Raw genomic sequence first — 19703 nt, 5'->3', positions numbered from 1 at the left:
GTACGACTCGATAACATTTGGTTAGATTAGAGGGTGAATAGATACGGTTTGTTTCGATGTGATACGACTCGATAACATTTGGTTAGATTAGAGGGTGAATAGATACGGTTTGTTTCAATGTGATACGACTCGATAACATTTGGTTAGATTAGAGGGTGAATAGATACGGTTTGTTTCGATGTGATACGACTCGATAACATTTGGTTAGATTAGAGGGTGAATAGATACGGTTTGTTTCGATGCGATACGACTCGATAACATTTGGTTAGATTAGAGGGTGAATAGATACGGTTTGTTTCGATGCGATACGACTCGATAACATTTGGTTAGATTAGAGGGTGAATAGATACGGTTTGTTTCGATGCGATACGACTCGATAACATTTGGTTAGATTAGAGGGTGAATAGGTACGGTTTGTTTCGATGCGATACGACTCGATAACATTTGGTTAGATTAGAGGGTGAATAGATACGGTTTGTTTCGATGCGATACGACTCGATAACATTTGGTTAGATTAGAGGGTGAATAGATACGGTTTGTTTCGATGCGATACGACTCGATAACATTTGGTTAGATTAGAGGGTGAATAGATACGGTTTGTTTCGATGCGATACGACTCGATAACATTTGGTTAGATTAGAGGGTGAATAGATACGGCTTGTTTCAATGCGATACGACTCGATAACATTTGGTTAGATTAGAGGGTGATTAGATACGGTTTGTTTCGATGCGATACGACTCGATAACATTTGGTTAGATTAGAGGGTGAATAGATACGGTTTGTTTCGATGCGATACGACTCGATAACATTTGGTTAGATTAGAGGGTGAATAGATACGGTTTGTTTCGATGTGATACGACTCGATAACATTTGGTTAGATTAGAGGGTGAATAGATACGGTTTGTTTCGATGTGATACGACTCGATAACATTTGGTTAGATTAGAGGGTGAATAGATACGGTTTGTTTCAATGTGGTACGACTCGATAACATTTGGTTAGATTAGAGGGTGAATAGGTACGGTTTGTTTCGATGTGATACGACTCGATGACATTTGGTTAGATTAGAGGGTGAATAGATACGGTTTGTTTCGATGTGATACGACTCGATAACATTTGGTTAGATTAGAGGGTGAATAGATACGGCTTGTTTCAATGTGATACGACTCGATAACATTTGGTTAGATTAGAGGGTGAATAGATACGGTTTGTTTCGATGTGATACGACTCGATAACATTTGGTTAGATTAGAGGGTGAATAGATACGGTTTGTTTCGATGTGATACAACTCGATAACATTTGGTTAGATTAGAGGGTGAATAGATACGGTTTGTTTCAATGTGATACGACTCGATAACATTTGGTTAGATTAGAGGGTGAATAGATACGGTTTGTTTCAATGTGATACGACTCGATAACATTTGGTTAGATTAGAGGGTGAATAGATACGGTTTGTTTCGATGTGATACGACTCGATAACATTTGGTTAGATTAGAGGGTGAATAGATACGGTTTGTTTCGATGTGATACGACTCGATAACATTTGGTTAGATTAGAGGGTGAATAGATACGGTTTGTTTCGATGTGATACGACTCGATAACATTTGGTTAGATTAGAGGGTGAATAGATACGGTTTGTTTCAATGTGGTACGACTCGATAACATTTGGTTAGATTAGAGGGTGAATAGATACGGTTTGTTTCGATGCGATACGACTCGATAACATTTGGTTAGATTAGAGGGTGAATAGATACGGTTTGTTTCGATGCGATACGACTCGATAACATTTGGTTAGATTAGAGGGTGAATAGATACGGTTTGTTTCGATGCGATACGACTCGATAACATTTGGTTAGATTAGAGGGTGAATAGATACGGTTTGTTTCGATGCGATACGACTCGATAACATTTGGTTAGATTAGAGGGTGAATAGATACGGTTTGTTTCAATGTGATACGACTCGATAACATTTGGTTAGATTAGAGGGTGAATAGATACGGTTTGTTTCGATGTGATACGACTCGATAACATTTGGTTAGATTAGAGGGTGAATAGATACGGTTTGTTTCGATGTGATACGACTCGATAACATTTGGTTAGATTAGAGGGTGAATAGATACGGTTTGTTTCGATGTGATACGACTCGATAACATTTGGTTAGATTAGAGGGTGAATAGATACGGCTTGTTTCGATGTGATACGACTCGATAACATTTGGTTAGATTAGAGGGTGAATAGGTACGGTTTGTTTCGATGCGATACGACTCGATAACATTTGGTTAGATTAGAGGGTGAATCGATACGGTTTGTTTCAATGTGATACGACTCGATAACATTTGGTTAGATTAGAGGGTGAATAGATACGGTTTGTTTCGATGCGATACGACTCGATAACATTTGGTTAGATTAGAGGGTGATTAGATACGGTTTGTTTCGATGCGATACGACTCGATAACATTTGGTTAGATTAGAGGGTGAATAGATACGGTTTGTTTCGATGCGATACGACTCGATAACATTTGGTTAGATTAGAGGGTGAATAGATACGGCTTGTTTCAATGTGATACGACTCGATAACATTTGGTTAGATTAGAGGGTGAATAGGTACGGTTTGTTTCGATGCGATACGACTCGATAACATTTGGTTAGATTAGAGGGTGAATCGATACGGTTTGTTTCAATGTGATACGACTCGATAACATTTGGTTAGATTAGAGGGTGAATAGATACGGTTTGTTTCGATGCGATACGACTCGATAACATTTGGTTAGATTAGAGGGTGATTAGATACGGTTTGTTTCGATGCGATACGACTCGATAACATTTGGTTAGATTAGAGGGTGAATAGATACGGTTTGTTTCGATGCGATACGACTCGATAACATTTGGTTAGATTAGAGGGTGAATAGATACGGTTTGTTTCGATGCGATACGACTCGATAACATTTGGTTAGATTAGAGGGTGAATAGGTACGGCTTGTTTCAATGTGATACGACTCGATAACATTTGGTTAGATTAGAGGGTGAATAGATACGGTTTGTTTCGATGTGATACGACTCGATAATATTTGGTTAGATTAGAGGGTGAATAGATACGGCTTGTTTCAATGTGATACGACTCGATAACATTTGGTTAGATTAGAGGGTGATTAGATACGGTTTGTTTCAATGTGATACGACTCGATAACATTTGGTTAGATTAGAGGGTGAATAGATACGGTTTGTTTCGATGTGATACGACTCGATAACATTTGGTTAGATTAGAGGGTGAATAGATACGGTTTGTTTCAATGTGATACGACTCGATAACATTTGGTTAGATTAGAGGGTGAATAGATACGGTTTGTTTCGATGTGATACGACTCGATAACATTTGGTTAGATTAGAGGGTGAATAGATACGGCTTGTTTCAATGTGATACGACTCGATAACATTTGGTTAGATTAGAGGGTGAATAGGTACGGTTTGTTTCGATGCGATACGACTCGATAACATTTGGTTAGATTAGAGGGTGAATCGATACGGTTTGTTTCAATGTGATACGACTCGATAACATTTGGTTAGATTAGAGGGTGAATAGATACGGTTTGTTTCGATGCGATACGACTCGATAACATTTGGTTAGATTAGAGGGTGATTAGATACGGTTTGTTTCGATGCGATACGACTCGATAACATTTGGTTAGATTAGAGGGTGAATAGATACGGTTTGTTTCGATGCGATACGACTCGATAACATTTGGTTAGATTAGAGGGTGAATAGATACGGTTTGTTTCGATGCGATACGACTCGATAACATTTGGTTAGATTAGAGGGTGAATAGGTACGGCTTGTTTCAATGTGATACGACTCGATAACATTTGGTTAGATTAGAGGGTGAATAGATACGGTTTGTTTCAATGTGGTACGACTCGATAACATTTGGTTAGATTAGAGGGTGAATAGATACGGTTTGTTTCGATGTGATACGACTCGATAACATTTGGTTAGATTAGAGGGTGAATAGATACGGTTTGTTTCAATGTGGTACGACTCGATAACATTTGGTTAGATTAGAGGGTGAATAGATACGGTTTGTTTCGATGTGATACGACTCGATAACATTTGGTTAGATTAGAGGGTGAATAGATACGGTTTGTTTCGATGTGATACGACTCGATAACATTTGGTTAGATTAGAGGGTGAATAGATACGGTTTGTTTCAATGTGGTACGACTCGATAACATTTGGTTAGATTAGAGGGTGAATAGATACGGTTTGTTTCGATGTGATACGACTCGATAACATTTGGTTAGATTAGAGGGTGAATAGATACGGTTTGTTTCAATGCGATACGACTCGATAACATTTGGTTAGATTAGAGGGTGAATAGATACGGTTTGTTTCGATGCGATACGACTCGATAACATTTGGTTAGATTAGAGGGTGAATAGATACGGTTTGCTTCGATGCGATACGACTCGATAACATTTGGTTAGATTAGAGGGTGAATAGATACGGTTTGTTTCGATGCGATACGACTCGATAACATTTGGTTAGATTAGAGGAAGAATAGATACGGTTTGTTTCGATGCGATACGACTCGATAACATTTGGTTAGATTAGAGGGTGAATAGGTACGGCTTGTTTCGATGTGATACGACTCGATAACATTTGGTTAGATTAGAGGGTGAATAGATACGGTTTGTTTCGATGCGATACGACTCGATAACATTTGGTTAGATTAGAGGGTGAATAGGTACGGCTTGTTTCAATGTGATACGACTCGATAACATTTGGTTAGATTAGAGGGTGAATAGGTACGGTTTGTTTCGATGCGATACGACTCGATAACATTTGGTTAGATTAGAGGGTGAATCGATACGGTTTGTTTCAATGTGATACGACTCGATAACATTTGGTTAGATTAGAGGGTGATTAGATACGGTTTGTTTCGATGCGATACGACTCGATAACATTTGGTTAGATTAGAGGGTGAATAGATACGGTTTGTTTCGATGCGATACGACTCGATAACATTTGGTTAGATTAGAGGGTGAATAGATACGGTTTGTTTCGATGCGATACGACTCGATAACATTTGGTTAGATTAGAGGGTGATTAGATACGGTTTGTTTCGATGCGATACGACTCGATAACATTTGGTTAGATTAGAGGGTGAATAGATACGGTTTGTTTCGATGCGATACGACTCGATAACATTTGGTTAGATTAGAGGGTGAATAGATACGGTTTGTTTCAATGTGATACGACTCGATAACATTTGGTTAGATTAGAGGGTGAATAGATACGGTTTGTTTCGATGTGATACGACTCGATGACATTTGGTTAGATTAGAGGGTGAATCGATACGGTTTGTTTCGATGCGACTACGTCTGAGACACTCATTGTTCTGTGTGTGTAAATGATGTACACTGAGGTGACAAAACATTAGGAACACCTTCCTAATGTTGAGTTGCTCCCCCTTTTGCCATCAGAACAGCCTCAATCCGTCAGGGCAGGACTCTACAAGTTGGCGACAGTGTTCCACAGGGATGCTGGCCCATGTTGACTGCAATGCTTCCCACAGTTGTGTCAAGTTGGCACCTAAAACCCTCACAAACCTCTACAGATGCACAATTGAGAGCATTTTTAACGGGCTGTATCACCGCCTGGTACGGCAACTGCACCTCCCGCAACTGCAGGGAGGTCTGCGTCTGCCCAACGCATTACCGGGGGCAAATTAACTCCAGGACACCTGCAGCACTCTATGTCACAGGAAGCTCAAAAAGATCATCAAGGACAACAACCACCCGAGCCACTGCCTGTTCACCCCGCTACCATCCAGAAGGCGAGGTCAGTACAGGTGCATCAAAGCGGGGACCGAGATCATCAAGGACAACAACCACCCGAGCCACTGCCTGTTCACCCCGCTACCATCCAGAAGGCGAGGTCAGTACAGGTGCATCACAGCGGGGACCGAGATCATCAAGGACAACAACCACCCGAGCCACTGCCTGTTCACCCCGCTACCATCCAGAAGGCGAGGTCAGTACAGGTGCATCAAAGCGGGGACCGAGATCATCAAGGACAACAACCACCCGAGCCACTGCCTGTTCACCCCGCTACCATCCAGAAGGCGAGGTCAGTACAGGTGCATCAAAGCGGGGACCGAGATCATCAAGGACAACAACCACCCGAGCCACTGCCTGTTCACCCCGCTACCATCCAGAAGGCGAGGTCAGTACAGGTGCATCAAAGCGGGGACCGAGAGACTGAAAAACAGCTTCTATCTCAAGGCCATCAAACTGTTAAATAGCCACCACTAGCAGATTAGAGGCTGCTGCCTATATACATAGACTTTAAATCACTGGCCACTTTAATAATGGTCACTTTAATAAATCTAGAATCGGCTTCCTATTTCGCAACAAAGCCTCCTTCACTCACGATGCCAAACATACCCTCGTAAAACTGACTATCCTACCGATCCTTGAATTCGGTGATGTAATTTACAAAATGGCCTCCAACACGCTACTCAGCAAATTGGATGCAGTCTATCACAGTGCCATCCGTTTTGTCACCAAAGCCCCATACCCTACCCACCACTCTGACCTGTATGCTCTCGTTGGCTGGCCCTCGCTACGTATTCGTTGCCAAACCCACTGGCTCCAGGTCATCTTTTAGTCTTTACTATGTAAAGCCCTGCCTTATGTCAGCTCACTGGTCACCCGTAGCACGCCCTCCAGCAGGTATATCTCATTGATCACCCCCAAAGCCAACACCTCATTTGGCCTCCTTTACTTCCAGTTCTCTGCTGCCAATGACTGGAACAAATTGCAAAAATCACTGAAGCTGGAGTCTTATATCTCCCTCTCTAACTTTAAGCATCAGCTGTCAGAGCAGCTTACCAATCATTGCACCTGTACACAGCCCATCTGTAAATAGCCAATCCAACTACCTCATCCCCATATCGTTATTTATCTTATTGCACTTTTGCAACCCAGTACCTCTTCTTGCACATCTATCACTCCAGTGTTAATGCTACATTGTTCTATTGGTGTAGGCCTGTTTAGTTGGTATTGACCTGACTAGGGTGTTCTGATGAAGGTATGATGGCTGGTTCTATTGGTGTAGGCCTTAAAATGTTCAGATATAAGAGAAGAGGGTCAGATGCGTGAGATAGAAGAGAGGAAGGTCAGACGCGAGTTGGCAGCTCTGAAGTTGGATCGTCTTTTGAGGCTTTAAACTGTTCTTACACTGGGATTTACACTGGGATGTACACTGGGATGTACACTGTGATTTACACTGGGATTTACACTGGGATTTACACTGGAATTTACACTGGGATTTACACTGGGATTTACACTGAGATTTACACTGGGATTTACACTGGGATTTACACTGAGATTTACACTGGGATTTACACTGAGATTTACACTGAGATTTACAACATTCAAATCAACTGGGAAATGGTGACGGTGAACCTGAATAATCCAAAATAAAATCTAATGAGGATTACTATGTACAGACACTATAGTCTCTAGTCTAATGTTCAGACTGCTGTACAGACACTGTAGTCTTTAGTCTAATGTTCAGACTGCTGTACAGACACTATAGTCTCTAGTCTAATGTTCAGACTGCTGTACAGACACTATAGTCTCTAGTCTAATGTTCAGACTGCTGTACAGACACTATAGTCTCTAGTCTAATGTTCAGACTGCTGTACAGACACTATAGTCTGTAGTCTAATGTTCAGACTGCTGTACAGACACTATAGTCTCTAGTCTAATGTTCAGACTGCTGTACAGACACTATAGTCTCTAGTCTAATGTTCAGACTGCTGTACAGACACTATAGTCTCTAGTCTAATGTTCAGACTGCTGTACAGACACTATAGTCTCTAGTCTAATGTTCAGACTGCTGTACAGACACTATAGTCTCTAGACAGACAGACAGACAGACAGACGTCAGGGACTAGAGGTCAAAGGGTTAGGGTTGGAGACCAGGGGTCAGGGTCAGGGTCAGTGTTGGAGACCAGGGGTCAGGGTCAGGGTTAGGGTTGGAGGCCAGGGGTCAGGGTCAGGGTTAGGGTTGGAGACCAGGGGTCAGGGTCAGGGTTAGGGTTGGAGACCAGGGGTCAGGGTTGGAGACCAGGGGTCAGGGTCAGGGTTGGAGACCAGGGGTCAGGTGTCAGGGTCAGGGTTAGGGTTGGAGACCAGGGGTCAGGGTTAGGGTTGGAGACCAGGGGTCAGGGTCAGGGTTGGAGACCAGGGGTCAGGGTCAGAGTTGGAGACCAGGGGTCAGGGTTAGGGTTGGAGACCAGGGGTCAGGGTCAGGGTTGGAGACCAGGGGTCAGGGTACTCACAGTGAAGAACCCCAGCACTGTAACGTTGTGAAGGCTGATGTGTTCTGAAGCGGCATCAGTCGTCTCTAACACCACGGCACTAGGACCTGACCGCCTCTTCAACCACTGGACAATACCCTGCACTGTCCTCTTCCCTAAAACACACACAGTTTGATGGTTAGGTTTAGGGTCAGTAGGGTTAGAGGTCAGAGGTCAGGGGCTAGAGGTTATTACCAGTGAAGTCGATGGGGTTGTTTCTGTCTCCATCGGTGAACAGTTTGATGGTTGGGAAACTTCCGACATCAAACTCTTCTGCCAGCTCCTTCTCCTCTGCAGCATCCACTTTAGCCAGACGGTATCCCTCGCTCTCTCCCTCCTTTCTCTCTCCCTTCAACACCCCCGCTGCCTCCGCATACACCGGCTCCAACTGACGGCAGTGACCACACCACGGAGCATCTACACACACACACACACACACACACACACACACACACACACACACAATTGCATATGGCAAATGAATGATAAAATGCAAATATACCAGATCAGATCCAGAGTCAGTTGAGGCTAAACTGGTAACCATGGTAACTCCTCATAACCTTAACCTCAGGTAGAGATAGCCCTGGTAGCCATGGTAACTCCTCCTAACCTTAACCTCAGGTAGAGATAGCCCTGGTAGCCATGGTAACTCCTCCTAACCTTAACCTCAGGTAGAGATAGCCCTTGGTAGCCATGGTAACTCCTCCTAACCTTAACCTCAGGTAGAGATAGCCCTGGTAACTCCTCCTAACCTTAACCTCAGGTAGAGGTAGCCCTGGTAACTCCTCATAACCTTAACCTCAGGTAGAGATAGCCCTGGTAGCCATGGTAACTCCTCCTAACCTTAACCTCAGGTAGAGATAGCCCTTGGTAGCCATGGTAACTCCTCCTAACCTTAACCTCAAGTAGAGATAGCCCTGGTAACTCCTAACCTTAACCTCAGGTAGAGATAGCCCTGGTAACTCCTCCTAACCTTAACCTCAGGTAGAGGTAGCCCTGGTAACTCCTCCTAACCTTAACCTCAGGTAGAGATAGCCCTGGTAGCCATGGTAACTCCTCCTAACCTTAACCTCAGGTAGAGATAGCCCTTGGTAGCCATGGTAACTCCTCCTAACCTTAACCTCAAGTAGAGATAGCCCTGGTAACTCCTAACCTTAACCTCAGGTAGAGATAGCCCTGGTAACTCCTCCTAACCTTAACCTCAGGTAGAGGTAGCCCTGGTAACTCCTCCTAACCTTAACCTCAGGTAGAGATAGCCCTGGTAGCCATGGTAACTCCTCCTAACCTTAACCTCAGGTAGAGATAGCCCTTGGTAGCCATGGTAACTCCTCCTAACCTTAACCTCAGGTAGAGATAGCCCTGGTAACTCCTAACCTTAACCTCAGGTAGAGATAGCCCTGGTAACTCCTCCTAACCTTAACCTCAGGTAGAGGTAGCCCTGGTAACTCCTCCTAACCTTAACCTCAGGTAGAGATAGCCCTGGTAGCCATGGTAACTCCTCCTAACCTTAACCTAAGGTAGAGATAGCCCTGGTAACTACTACTAACCTTAACCTCAGGTAGAGGTAGCCCTGGTAACTCCTCCTAACCTTAACCTCAGGTAGAGATAGCCCTGGCAGCCATGGTAACTCCTCCTAACCTTAACCTCAGGTAGAGATAGCCCTGGTAGCCATGGTAACTCCTCCTAACATTAACCTCAGGTAGAGATAGCCCTGGTAACTCCTCCTAACCTTAACCTCAGGTAGAGGTAGCCCTGGGAGAATTTACATGTGCTGCAGTTGGAGAGAACATGTGAACATTCAGCTGATAAGGGTCCTTAGTGATGACGAGTGTTAAGGTCAGGGAGTAAAACAAATAAGCGTCCTGAGAGATGACGAGGGTTAGGGTAAGGGAGTTATAGAGTCATGAGGATGAATAGTAGGTTTCAAATGAATTGTACAACAGGCCAGGATGACTAGGTGACTAACCCTAACCCAAGACGACTAGGTGACTAACCCTAACCCTAACCCAAGAGGACTAGGTGACTAACCCTAACCCTAACCCAAGATGACTAGATGACTAACCCTAACCCAGATGACTAGGTGACTAACCCTAACCCAAGAGGACTAGGTGACTAACCCTAACACTAACCCAGATGACTAGATGACTAACCCTAACCCAAGATGGCTAGGTGACTAACCCTAACCCAGATGACTAGGTGACTAACCATAAAACAGATGACTAGGTGACTAACCCCAACCCAAGATGACTAGGTGACTAATCCCAACCTAAGATGACTAGGTGACTAACCCTAACCCAGATGACTAGGTGATTAACCCTAACCGAGATGACTAGGTGACTAACCCTAACCCAGATGACTAGGTGATTTACCATAACCCAAGATGACTAGGTGATTAACCCTAACCCTAGATGACTAGGTGACTAACCCTAACCCAAGATGACAGGTGACTAACCCTAACCCTAACCCAGATGACTAGGTGACTAACCCTAACCCAGATGACTAGGTGACTAACCCTAACCCAGATGACTAGGTGACTAACCGTAACCCAGATGACTAGGTAACTAACCCTAACCCAAGATGACTGGGTGACTAACCCTAACCAAGATGACTAGGTAACTAACCTTAACCTTCACTATGTTTCTACTCACAGAACTCAACCAGCAGGAACTTGTTTTCACTCAGGGCCCTTTGGAAGTTATTGATGTGTAGAACCATCACGTCCTTCTCCTCCTCTATCTCAGTCGTTTTCTCTTTCTTCTCCGGCTCCGTCTCTTGTTCCGCTGCGTCGGTCTGTTCTGGACTGGTGTCCTCCGCCGTCTCGGTCTGGGACACATGGAGAACCAGAACCACGGCTACTAGAACCACACAGAACCGCATGGTGATGATGCTGATGGAGAATAACCCTCGTCACAAACTGTTCTGCTGGTCACACACTATCCTGTCCACTAGTCACGCAGTGTCCTGTCTCTCCTGTCCACTAGTCACGCAGTGTCCTGTCTCTCCTGTCCACTAGTCACGCAGTGTCCTGTCTCTCCTGTCCACGAGTCACGCAGTGTCCTGTCTCTCCTGTCCACTAGTCACGCAGTGTCCTGTCTCTCCTGTCCACTAGTCACGCAGTGTCCTGTCTCTCCTGTCCACGAGACACGCAGTGTCCTGTCTCTCCTGTCCACTAGTCACGCAGTGTCCTGTCTCTCCTGTCCACTAGTCACGCAGTGTCCTGTCTATCCTGTCCACTAGTCACGCAGTGTCCTGTCTCTCCTGTCCACTAGTCACGCAGTGTCCTGTCTCTCCTGTCCACTAGTCACGCAGTGTCCTGTCTCTCCTGTCCACTAGTCACGCAGTGTTCTGTCTCTCCTGTCCACTGGTCACACTCTGTTCTGTCTCTCCTGTCCACTAGTCACACAGTGTCCTGTCTCTCCTGTCCACGAGTCACGCAGTGTCCTGTCTCTCCTGTCCACGAGTCACGCAGTGTCCTGTCTCTCCTGTCCACTGGTCACACTCTGTTCTGTCTCTCCTGTCCACTGGTCACACTCTCTTCTGTCTCTCCTCTCTCCAGTCTCTCCTCTCTCTAGTCTCTCCTCTGTTCTGTCTCTCCTCTCTCCAGTCTCTCCTCTGTTCTGTCTCTCCTCTCTCCAGTCTCTCCTCTGTTCTGTCTCTCCTCTCTCCAGTCTCTCCTCTGTTCTGTCTCTCCTCTCTCCAGTCTCTCCCCTGTTCTGTCTCTCCTGTATCCAGTCTCTCCTCTGTTCTGTCTCTCCTCTCTCCAGTCTCTCCTCTGTTCTGTCTCTCCTGTCCACTGGTCACACTCTGTTCTGTATCTCCTCTGTTCTGTCTCACTGCCACACACAACTGATAACACAGTCTCCTCTGACGAGCACAATAGGTGCGTGTGTGTGTGTGTCAGAATCCTACTGGTCTCACTACCGACCAATCAGAAGCCGAATAACAATCTTAAATGGCCAATCACAAAGTGTCACATTTCACTGGAGTAGAAACGGTAGCTCAGTTCAAACACACACACACACACACACACACACACACACACACACACACACACACACACACACACACACACACACACACACACACACACACACACACACACACACACACACACACACACACACACACACACACACAAACATATATACATTGGGGCAACAAAGTATTTAGTCAGCCACCAATTGTGCAAGTTCTCCCACTTAAAAAGATGAGAGAGGCCTGTAATTTTCATCATAGGTACACTTCTACTATGACAGACAAAATGAGAAAAAAATTCCAGAAAATCACATTGTAGCATTTTTTATGAATATATTTGCAAATTATGGTGGAAAATAAGTATTTGGTCACCTACAAACAAGCAAGATTTCTGGCTCTCACAGACCTGTAACTTCTTCCTTAAGAGGCTCCTCTGTCCTCCACTCGTTACCTGTATTAATGGCACCTGTTTGAACTTGTAATCAGTATAAAAGACACCTGTCCACAACCTCAAACAGTCACACTCCAAACTTCACTATGGCCAAGACCATAGAGCTGTCAAAGGACACCAGAAACAAAATTGTAGACCTGCACCAGGCTGGGAAGACTGAATCTGCAATAGGTAAGCAGCTTGGTTTGAAGAAATCAACTGTGGGAGCAATTATTAGGAAATGGAAGACATACAAGACCACTGATAATCGCCCTCGATCTGGGGCTCCACGCAAGATCTCACCCCGTGGGGTCAAAATGATCACAAGAACGGTGAGCAAAAATCCCAGAACCACACGGGGGGACCTAGTGAATAACCTGCAGAGAGCTGGGACCAAAGTAACAAAGCCTACCATCAGTAACACACTACGCCGCCAGGGACTCAAATCCTGCAGTGCCAGACATGTCCCCCTGCTTAAGCCAGTACATGTCCAGTCCCGTCTGAAGTTTGCTAGAGAGCATTTGGATGATCCAGAAGAAGATTGGGAGAATGTCATATGGTCAGATGAAACCAAAATATAACTTTTTGGTAAAAACTCAACTCGTTGTGTTTGGAGGACAAAGTATGCTGAGTTGCATCCAAAGAACACCATACCTACTGTAAAGCATGGGGGTGGAAACATCATGCTTTGGGGCTGTTTTTCTGTAATGGTACCAGGACGACTGATCCGTTTAAAGGAAAGAATGAATGGGGCCATGTATCGTGAGATTTTGAGGGAAAACCTCCTTCCATCAGCAAGGGCATTGAAGATGAAACGTGCCTGGGTCTTCAGCATAACAATGATCCCAAACACACAGAGAAGGAGAGAAGGAGTGGCTTCGTAAGAAGAATTTCAAGGTCCTGGAGTGAGCTAGCCAGTCTCCAGATCTCAACCCCATAGAAAATCTTTGGAGGGAGTTGAAAATCTGTGTTGCCCAGCAACAGCCCCAAAACATCACTGCTCTAGAGGAGATCTGCATGGAGGAATGGGCCAATATACCAGCAACAGTGTGTGAAAACCTTGTGAAGACTTACAGAAAACGTTAGACCTCAGTCATTGCCAACAAAGGGTATATAACAAAGTATTGAGATCAACTTTTGTTATTGACCAAAAACTTATTTTCCACCATAATTTGCAAATAAATTCATTAAAAATCCTACAATGTGATTTTCTGGATTTTTCTTTCTCATTTTGTCTGTCATAGTTGAAGTGTACCTATGATTAAAATTACAGGTCTCTCTCATCTTTTTAAGTGGGAGAACTTGCACAATTGGTGGCTGACTAAATACTTTTTTGCCCCACTGTATATCCTAGAAACCTAGTTAAACTATAATTACCACCCAGCTACCTCCCTGTTCCCTAACACTTTATCTACAGCTACCTCCCTGTTCCCTAACACTTTATCTACAAGGCTTGAACTCATAACATTGTCATCTAATTTCTGTATACTGCTGTATAAGTACAACACGCTAACAGATTGCACCACAGGATCCATCAACAACACTTTCACTGATCTTCATATTTTGCAGAAATGGAGCTGAACGATATTCGGACCAAGTCAATACTACTGTTGAGGTACCTCGCTAGCTCAGTTGGTAGAGCATAAATAGACAGGCAGAGGGTTCAAGAAATGTACATGCTCCTGGTGAAGATTTGAACTCACAACCTCGGCATTGCTTCGCTGCATTCTGCTGTATAAGTACCACGCGCTAACCGATTGCGCCACAGGAGCCTGATCACCTGTTTAGCATATTTTGCACAAACATAGATGTACAATATTCGGTCCGAGTCAGTCCGACGATTGACCTACCTGGCTAACTCAGACGGTAGAGAATGACACTCTTTATCTCGTATTCGTGGGTTCGAACCACAAATGGGGTGATTCTTTTCTGAGCCGAAGCACCAAAAAACTTCGCAAACAGCCATACGCTTGGACTTTCGAGCAGGCTTGCCACCCTGCATTGCTGACTTGTCAGGCATAGCTGGTGATAGAGAAGACGATGATTTTGTATTCTATCTCTGCCTGCACTCTGACCTGTTATCTCAATGACATACCTATTATCTATTAAACGTCCTCCTAAATGGATTGAATAAATGCTCCTTTTATGGACAAGAAATAGACAGGCAGAGGCTTCAAGAAGAATACTTACTCCTGGTGGGGCTTGAACTCATAACCTTGTCATCTAATTTCTGTATACTGCTGTATAAGTAAAACAGGCTAACCAATTGCACCACAGGATCCATCAACAACACTTTCACTGATCTTCATATTTTGCAGAAATGGAGCTGAACGATATTCGGACCAAGTCAATACTACTTTTGAGGTACCTGGCTAGCTCAGTCGGTAGAGCATGAGACTCATAAACTCAGGGTCGTGGGTTTGATCCCCACGTTAGGTGGTTATTTTCACTGCAGAAGCACCAACTCACTGACTTTCGAGCAGTCTAGCCACCCTGCATTGCTGACTTGTCAGGCATAGCTGGTGATAGAGAAGACTATGAATTTGAATACTTGCTGTTCCTGCACTCTCACCTGTCATCTCAATGACATACCTATTATCTATTAAAACCTGTTATGGATGATGCGAATTTTCGCAGCTTTTTGTTAAAAATCCCGCAACATTTCAAAGTCCTGCTACTCATGCCAGGAATATAGTATATGCATATGATAAGTATGTGTGGATAGAAAACACTCTGAAGTTTCTAAAACTGGTTAAATCGGGTCTGTGGCTATAACAGAACGTGTTTAGGAGTAAAAATCCCTGGTAAAACTGTTCACCAAAAACAAAACAAAAATATTCATCCGCCATTCAATCAATTGTTTAAGACGAGGGAAAATATGTGCGAACCCCCTGTAAAAGCCTACAGCTTCCACACGATGTCACCATCGCTATCAATATCAGAATAATTTATCCCTGGTTGCAACACAAATAGACCCCTCCCTTCTTCTGACGCACCACAGGATGTTGTGAAACGGAAAAAATGGACGATGTTTTCCAGACTTGCTGCTATCGAATACAGATCGCCCCGTGATCAATTTGATACATCATTAACGTTTATTAATACCTAAAGTTGGTTTAGAAACGTCGTTTGAAGTGATTTGTAAAAGTTTATAGGCGACTTTTGTAATTTTAAAAAGTGACGTTGCGTCTTGTAAATTGACTTTTTGCAGCATCAGACTGGCCTTCAGCAAATTACATTTTGGGTATACAATGACGGATTTAATCAGGAAAAAGACCCAATTGTGATGTTTATGGGACATATAGGAGTGCCAACAAAGAAGCTCGTGTGCATGCTATCAGATAATAGCTTCTCATGCTTTCGCCGAAAAGCATTTTACAAATCTGACTTGGTGGCTAGATTCACAACGAGTGTAGCTTTAATCCAGTACCTGGCATGTGTATTTTAATGAAAGTTTGAGATTTAACGAGTACTAAGTAAAGTACTATGGGTGGCGCTCTGAAAATTCCGCTGAGCTATCCCTCTGCAGGGATCACCTCCATAAGAAGTTTAAACGTCCTCCTAAATGGATTGAATAAATGCTCCTTTTATGGACAAGAAATAGACAGGCATAGGCTTCTAGAAGAATACTTGCTCCTGGTGGGGCTTGAAGTCGGAACCTTGTCATCTGATTTCTGTATACTGCTGTATAAGTACAACATGCTGACAGACTGCACCACAGGATCCATCAACAACACTTTCACTGATCTTCATATTTTGCAGAAATGGAGCTGAACGATATTCGGACCAAGTCAACACTACTGTTGAGGTACCTGGCTAGCTCAGTCGGTAGAGCATAAATAGACAGGCAGAGGGTTCAAGAAAAGTACATGCTCCTGGTGAGGATCGAACTCACAACCTCGGCATTGCTTCGCTGCATACTGCTGTATAAGTACCACGCGCTAACCGATTGCGCCACAGAAGCCTGATCACCTGTTTACCACATTTTGCACAAACATAGATGTACAATATTCGGTCAGAGTCAGTCCGACAATTGACCTACCTGGCTAACTCAGACGGTAGAGAATGAGACTCTTTATCTCGTATTCGTGGGTTCGAACCACAAATGGGGTGATTCTTTTCTGAGCCGAAGCACCAAAAAACTTCGCAAACAGCCATACGCTTGGACTTTCGAGCAGGCTTGCCACCCTGCATTGCTGACTTGTCAGGCATAGCTGGTGATAGAGAAGACGATGATTTTGTATTCTATCTCTGCCTGCACTCTGACCTGTCATCTCAATGACATCCCTATTATCTATTAAACGTCCTCCTGAATGGATTGAATAAATGCTCCTTTTATGGACAAGAAATAGACAGGCAGAGGCTTCAAGAAGAATACTTGCTCCTGGTGGGGCTTGAACTCATAACCTTGTCATCTAATTTCTGTATGCTGCTGTATAAGTAAAACAGGCTAACCAATTGCACCACAGAATCCATCTACAACACTTTCACTGATCTTCATATTTTGCAGAAATGGAGCTGAACGATATTCGGACCAAGTCAATACTATTTTTGAGGTACCTGGCTAGCTCAGTCGGTAGAGCATGAGACTCTTAATCTCAGGGTCGTGGGTTTGATCCCCACGTTAGGTGGTTATTTTCAATGCAGAAGTACCAACTCACTGACTTTCGAGCAGTCTAGCCACCCTGCATTGCTGACTTGTCAGGCATAGCTGGTGATAGAGAAGACTATGAATTTGAATACTTGCTGTTCCTGCACTCTGACCTGTTATCTCAATGACATACCTATTATCTATTAAACGTCCTCCTAAATGGATTGAATAAATGCTCCTTTTATGGACAAGAAATAGACAGGCTTCTAGAAGAATACTTGCTCCTGGTGGGGCTTGAAGTCGTAACCTTGTCATCTAATTTCTGTATACTGCTGTATAAGTACAACATGCTGACAGACTGCACCACAGGATCCATCAACAACACTTTCACTGATCTTCATATTTTGCAGAAATGGAGCTGAACGATATTCGGACCAAGTCAATACTACTGTTGAGGTACCTGGCTAGCTCAGTTGGTAGAGCATAAATAGACAGGCAGAGGGTTCAAGAAAAGTACATGCTCCTGGTGAGGATCGAACTCACAACCTCAGCATTGCTTCTCTGCATACTGCTGTATAAGTACCACGCGCTAACCAATTGCGCCACAGGAGCCTGATCACCTGTTTACCACATTTTGCACAAACATAGATGTACAATATTCGGTCAGAGTCAGTCCGACAATTGACCTACCTGGCTAACTCAGACGGTAGAGAATGAGACTCTTTATCTCGTATTTGTGGGTTCGAACCACAAATGGGGTGATTCTTTTCTGAGCCGAAGCACCAAAAAACTTCGCAAACAGCCATACGCTTGGACTTTCGAGCAGGCTTGCCACCCTGCATTGCTGACTTGTCAGGCATAGTTGGTGATAGAGAAGACGATGATTTTGTATTCTATCTCTGCCTGCACTCTGACCTGTCATCTCAATGACATCCCTATTATCTATTAAACGTCCTCCTAAATGGATTGAATAAATGCTCCTTTTATGGACAAGAAATAGACAGGCATAGGCTTCTAGAAGAATACTTGCTCCTGGTGGGGCTTGAAGTCGTAACCTTGTCATCTAATTTCTGTATACTGCTGTATAAGTACAACATGCTGACAGACTGCACCACAGGATCCATCAACAACACTTTCACTGATCTTCATATTTTGCAGAAATGGAGCTGAACAATATTCGGACCAAGTCAATACTACTGTTGAGGTACCTGGCTAGCTCAGTCGGTAGCGCATGAGACTCATAAACTCAGGGTCGTGGGTTTGATCCCCACGTTAGGTGGTTATTTTCACTGCAGAAGCACCAACTCACTGACTTTTGAGCAGTCTAGCCACCCTGCATTGCTGACTTGTCAGGCATAGCTGGTGATAGAGAAGACTATGAATTTGAATACTTGCTGTTCCTACACTCTGACCTGTCATCTCAATGACATACCTATTATCTATTAAACGTCCTCCTAAATGGATTGAATAAATGCTCCTTTTATGGACAAGAAATAGACAGGCATAGGCTTCTAGAAGAATACTTGCTCCTGGTGGGGCTTGAAGTCGTAACCTTGTCATCTAATTTCTGTATACTGCTGTATAAGTACAACATGCTGACAGACTGCACCACAGGATCCATCAACAACACTTTCACTGATCTTCATATTTTGCAGAAATGGAGCTGAACGATATTCGGACCAAGTCAATACTACTGTTGAGGTACCTGGCTAGCTCAGTCGGTAGAGCATAAATAGACAGGCAGAGGGTTCAAGAAAAGTACACGCTCCTGGTGAGGATCGAACTCACAACCTCGGCATTGCTTCGCTGCATACTGCTGTATAAGTACCACGCACTAACCGATTGCGCCACAGGAGCCTGATCACCTGTTTACCACATTTTGCACAAACATAGATGTACAATATTCGGTCAGAGTCAGTCCGACAATTGACCTACCTGGCTAACTCAGACGGTAGAGAATGAGACTCTTTATCTCGTATTCGTGGGTTCGAACCACAAATGGGGTGATTCTTTTCTGAGTCGAAGCACCAAAAAACTTCGCAAACAGCCATACGCTTGGACTTTCGAGCAGGCTTGCCACCCTGCATTGCTGACTTGTCAGGCATAGCTGGTGATAGAGAAGACGATGATTTTGTATTCTATCTCTGCCTGCACTCTGACCTGTCATCTCAATGACATCCCTATTATCTATTAAACGTCCTCCTAAATGGATTGAATAAATGCTCCTTTTATGGACAAGAAATAGACAGGCAGAGGCTTCAAGAAGAATACTTGCTCCTGGTGGGGCTTGAACTCATAACCTTGTCATCTAATTTCTGTATACTGCTGTATAAGTAAAACAGGCT

The 19703-nt window shown here is 43.9% G+C and overlaps 1 protein-coding gene and 5 non-coding genes across 6 annotated transcripts in view; 1 reads left to right on the top strand and 5 right to left on the bottom strand.

Annotated features, from left to right (window-relative positions):
- Positions 1–11446, bottom strand: part of LOC118948950 (protein disulfide-isomerase A2-like) — a 26871-nt gene extending 15425 nt beyond the window's left edge. The window contains exons 1-3 of the mRNA XM_036973595.1: positions 11011–11446; positions 8558–8779; positions 8345–8478 (exon numbers count right to left, since the gene is read on the bottom strand). Coding sequence (XP_036829490.1) covers positions 8345–8478; positions 8558–8779; positions 11011–11239 — 585 coding nt within the window. The 5' untranslated portion in view covers positions 11240–11446. The remainder of the gene's footprint in view (positions 1–8344; positions 8479–8557; positions 8780–11010) is intronic.
- Positions 11447–14444: 2998 nt separating this feature from the next.
- trnai-uau lies at positions 14445–14539 on the bottom strand. The gene is made up of 2 exons: positions 14502–14539; positions 14445–14481 (listed from the first exon to the last, which is right to left on the bottom strand). It is a non-coding gene; the product is annotated as a tRNA-Ile (tRNA).
- A 2098-nt stretch (positions 14540–16637) lies between these two features.
- Positions 16638–16731, bottom strand: trnai-uau. The gene is made up of 2 exons: positions 16694–16731; positions 16638–16673 (listed from the first exon to the last, which is right to left on the bottom strand). It is a non-coding gene; the product is annotated as a tRNA-Ile (tRNA).
- A 594-nt stretch (positions 16732–17325) lies between these two features.
- On the top strand, positions 17326–17398 carry trnak-cuu. Its single transcript has one exon. It is a non-coding gene; the product is annotated as a tRNA-Lys (tRNA).
- A 478-nt stretch (positions 17399–17876) lies between these two features.
- Positions 17877–17970, bottom strand: trnai-uau. Its single transcript has 2 exons — positions 17933–17970; positions 17877–17912 (listed from the first exon to the last, which is right to left on the bottom strand). It is a non-coding gene; the product is annotated as a tRNA-Ile (tRNA).
- A 1151-nt stretch (positions 17971–19121) lies between these two features.
- On the bottom strand, positions 19122–19215 carry trnai-uau. The gene is made up of 2 exons: positions 19178–19215; positions 19122–19157 (listed from the first exon to the last, which is right to left on the bottom strand). It is a non-coding gene; the product is annotated as a tRNA-Ile (tRNA).
- Between the last annotated feature and the right edge of the window lie 488 nt (positions 19216–19703).

The sequence above is a fragment of the Oncorhynchus mykiss genome, unplaced genomic scaffold (genome assembly GCF_013265735.2).
Source record: "Oncorhynchus mykiss isolate Arlee unplaced genomic scaffold, USDA_OmykA_1.1 un_scaffold_272, whole genome shotgun sequence".
In the NCBI taxonomy this organism is placed as follows: Eukaryota; Metazoa; Chordata; class Actinopteri; order Salmoniformes; family Salmonidae; genus Oncorhynchus; species Oncorhynchus mykiss.
Note: the sequence above shows the minus strand (reverse complement) of the source record. Positions and strands in the feature narration are given on the sequence as shown.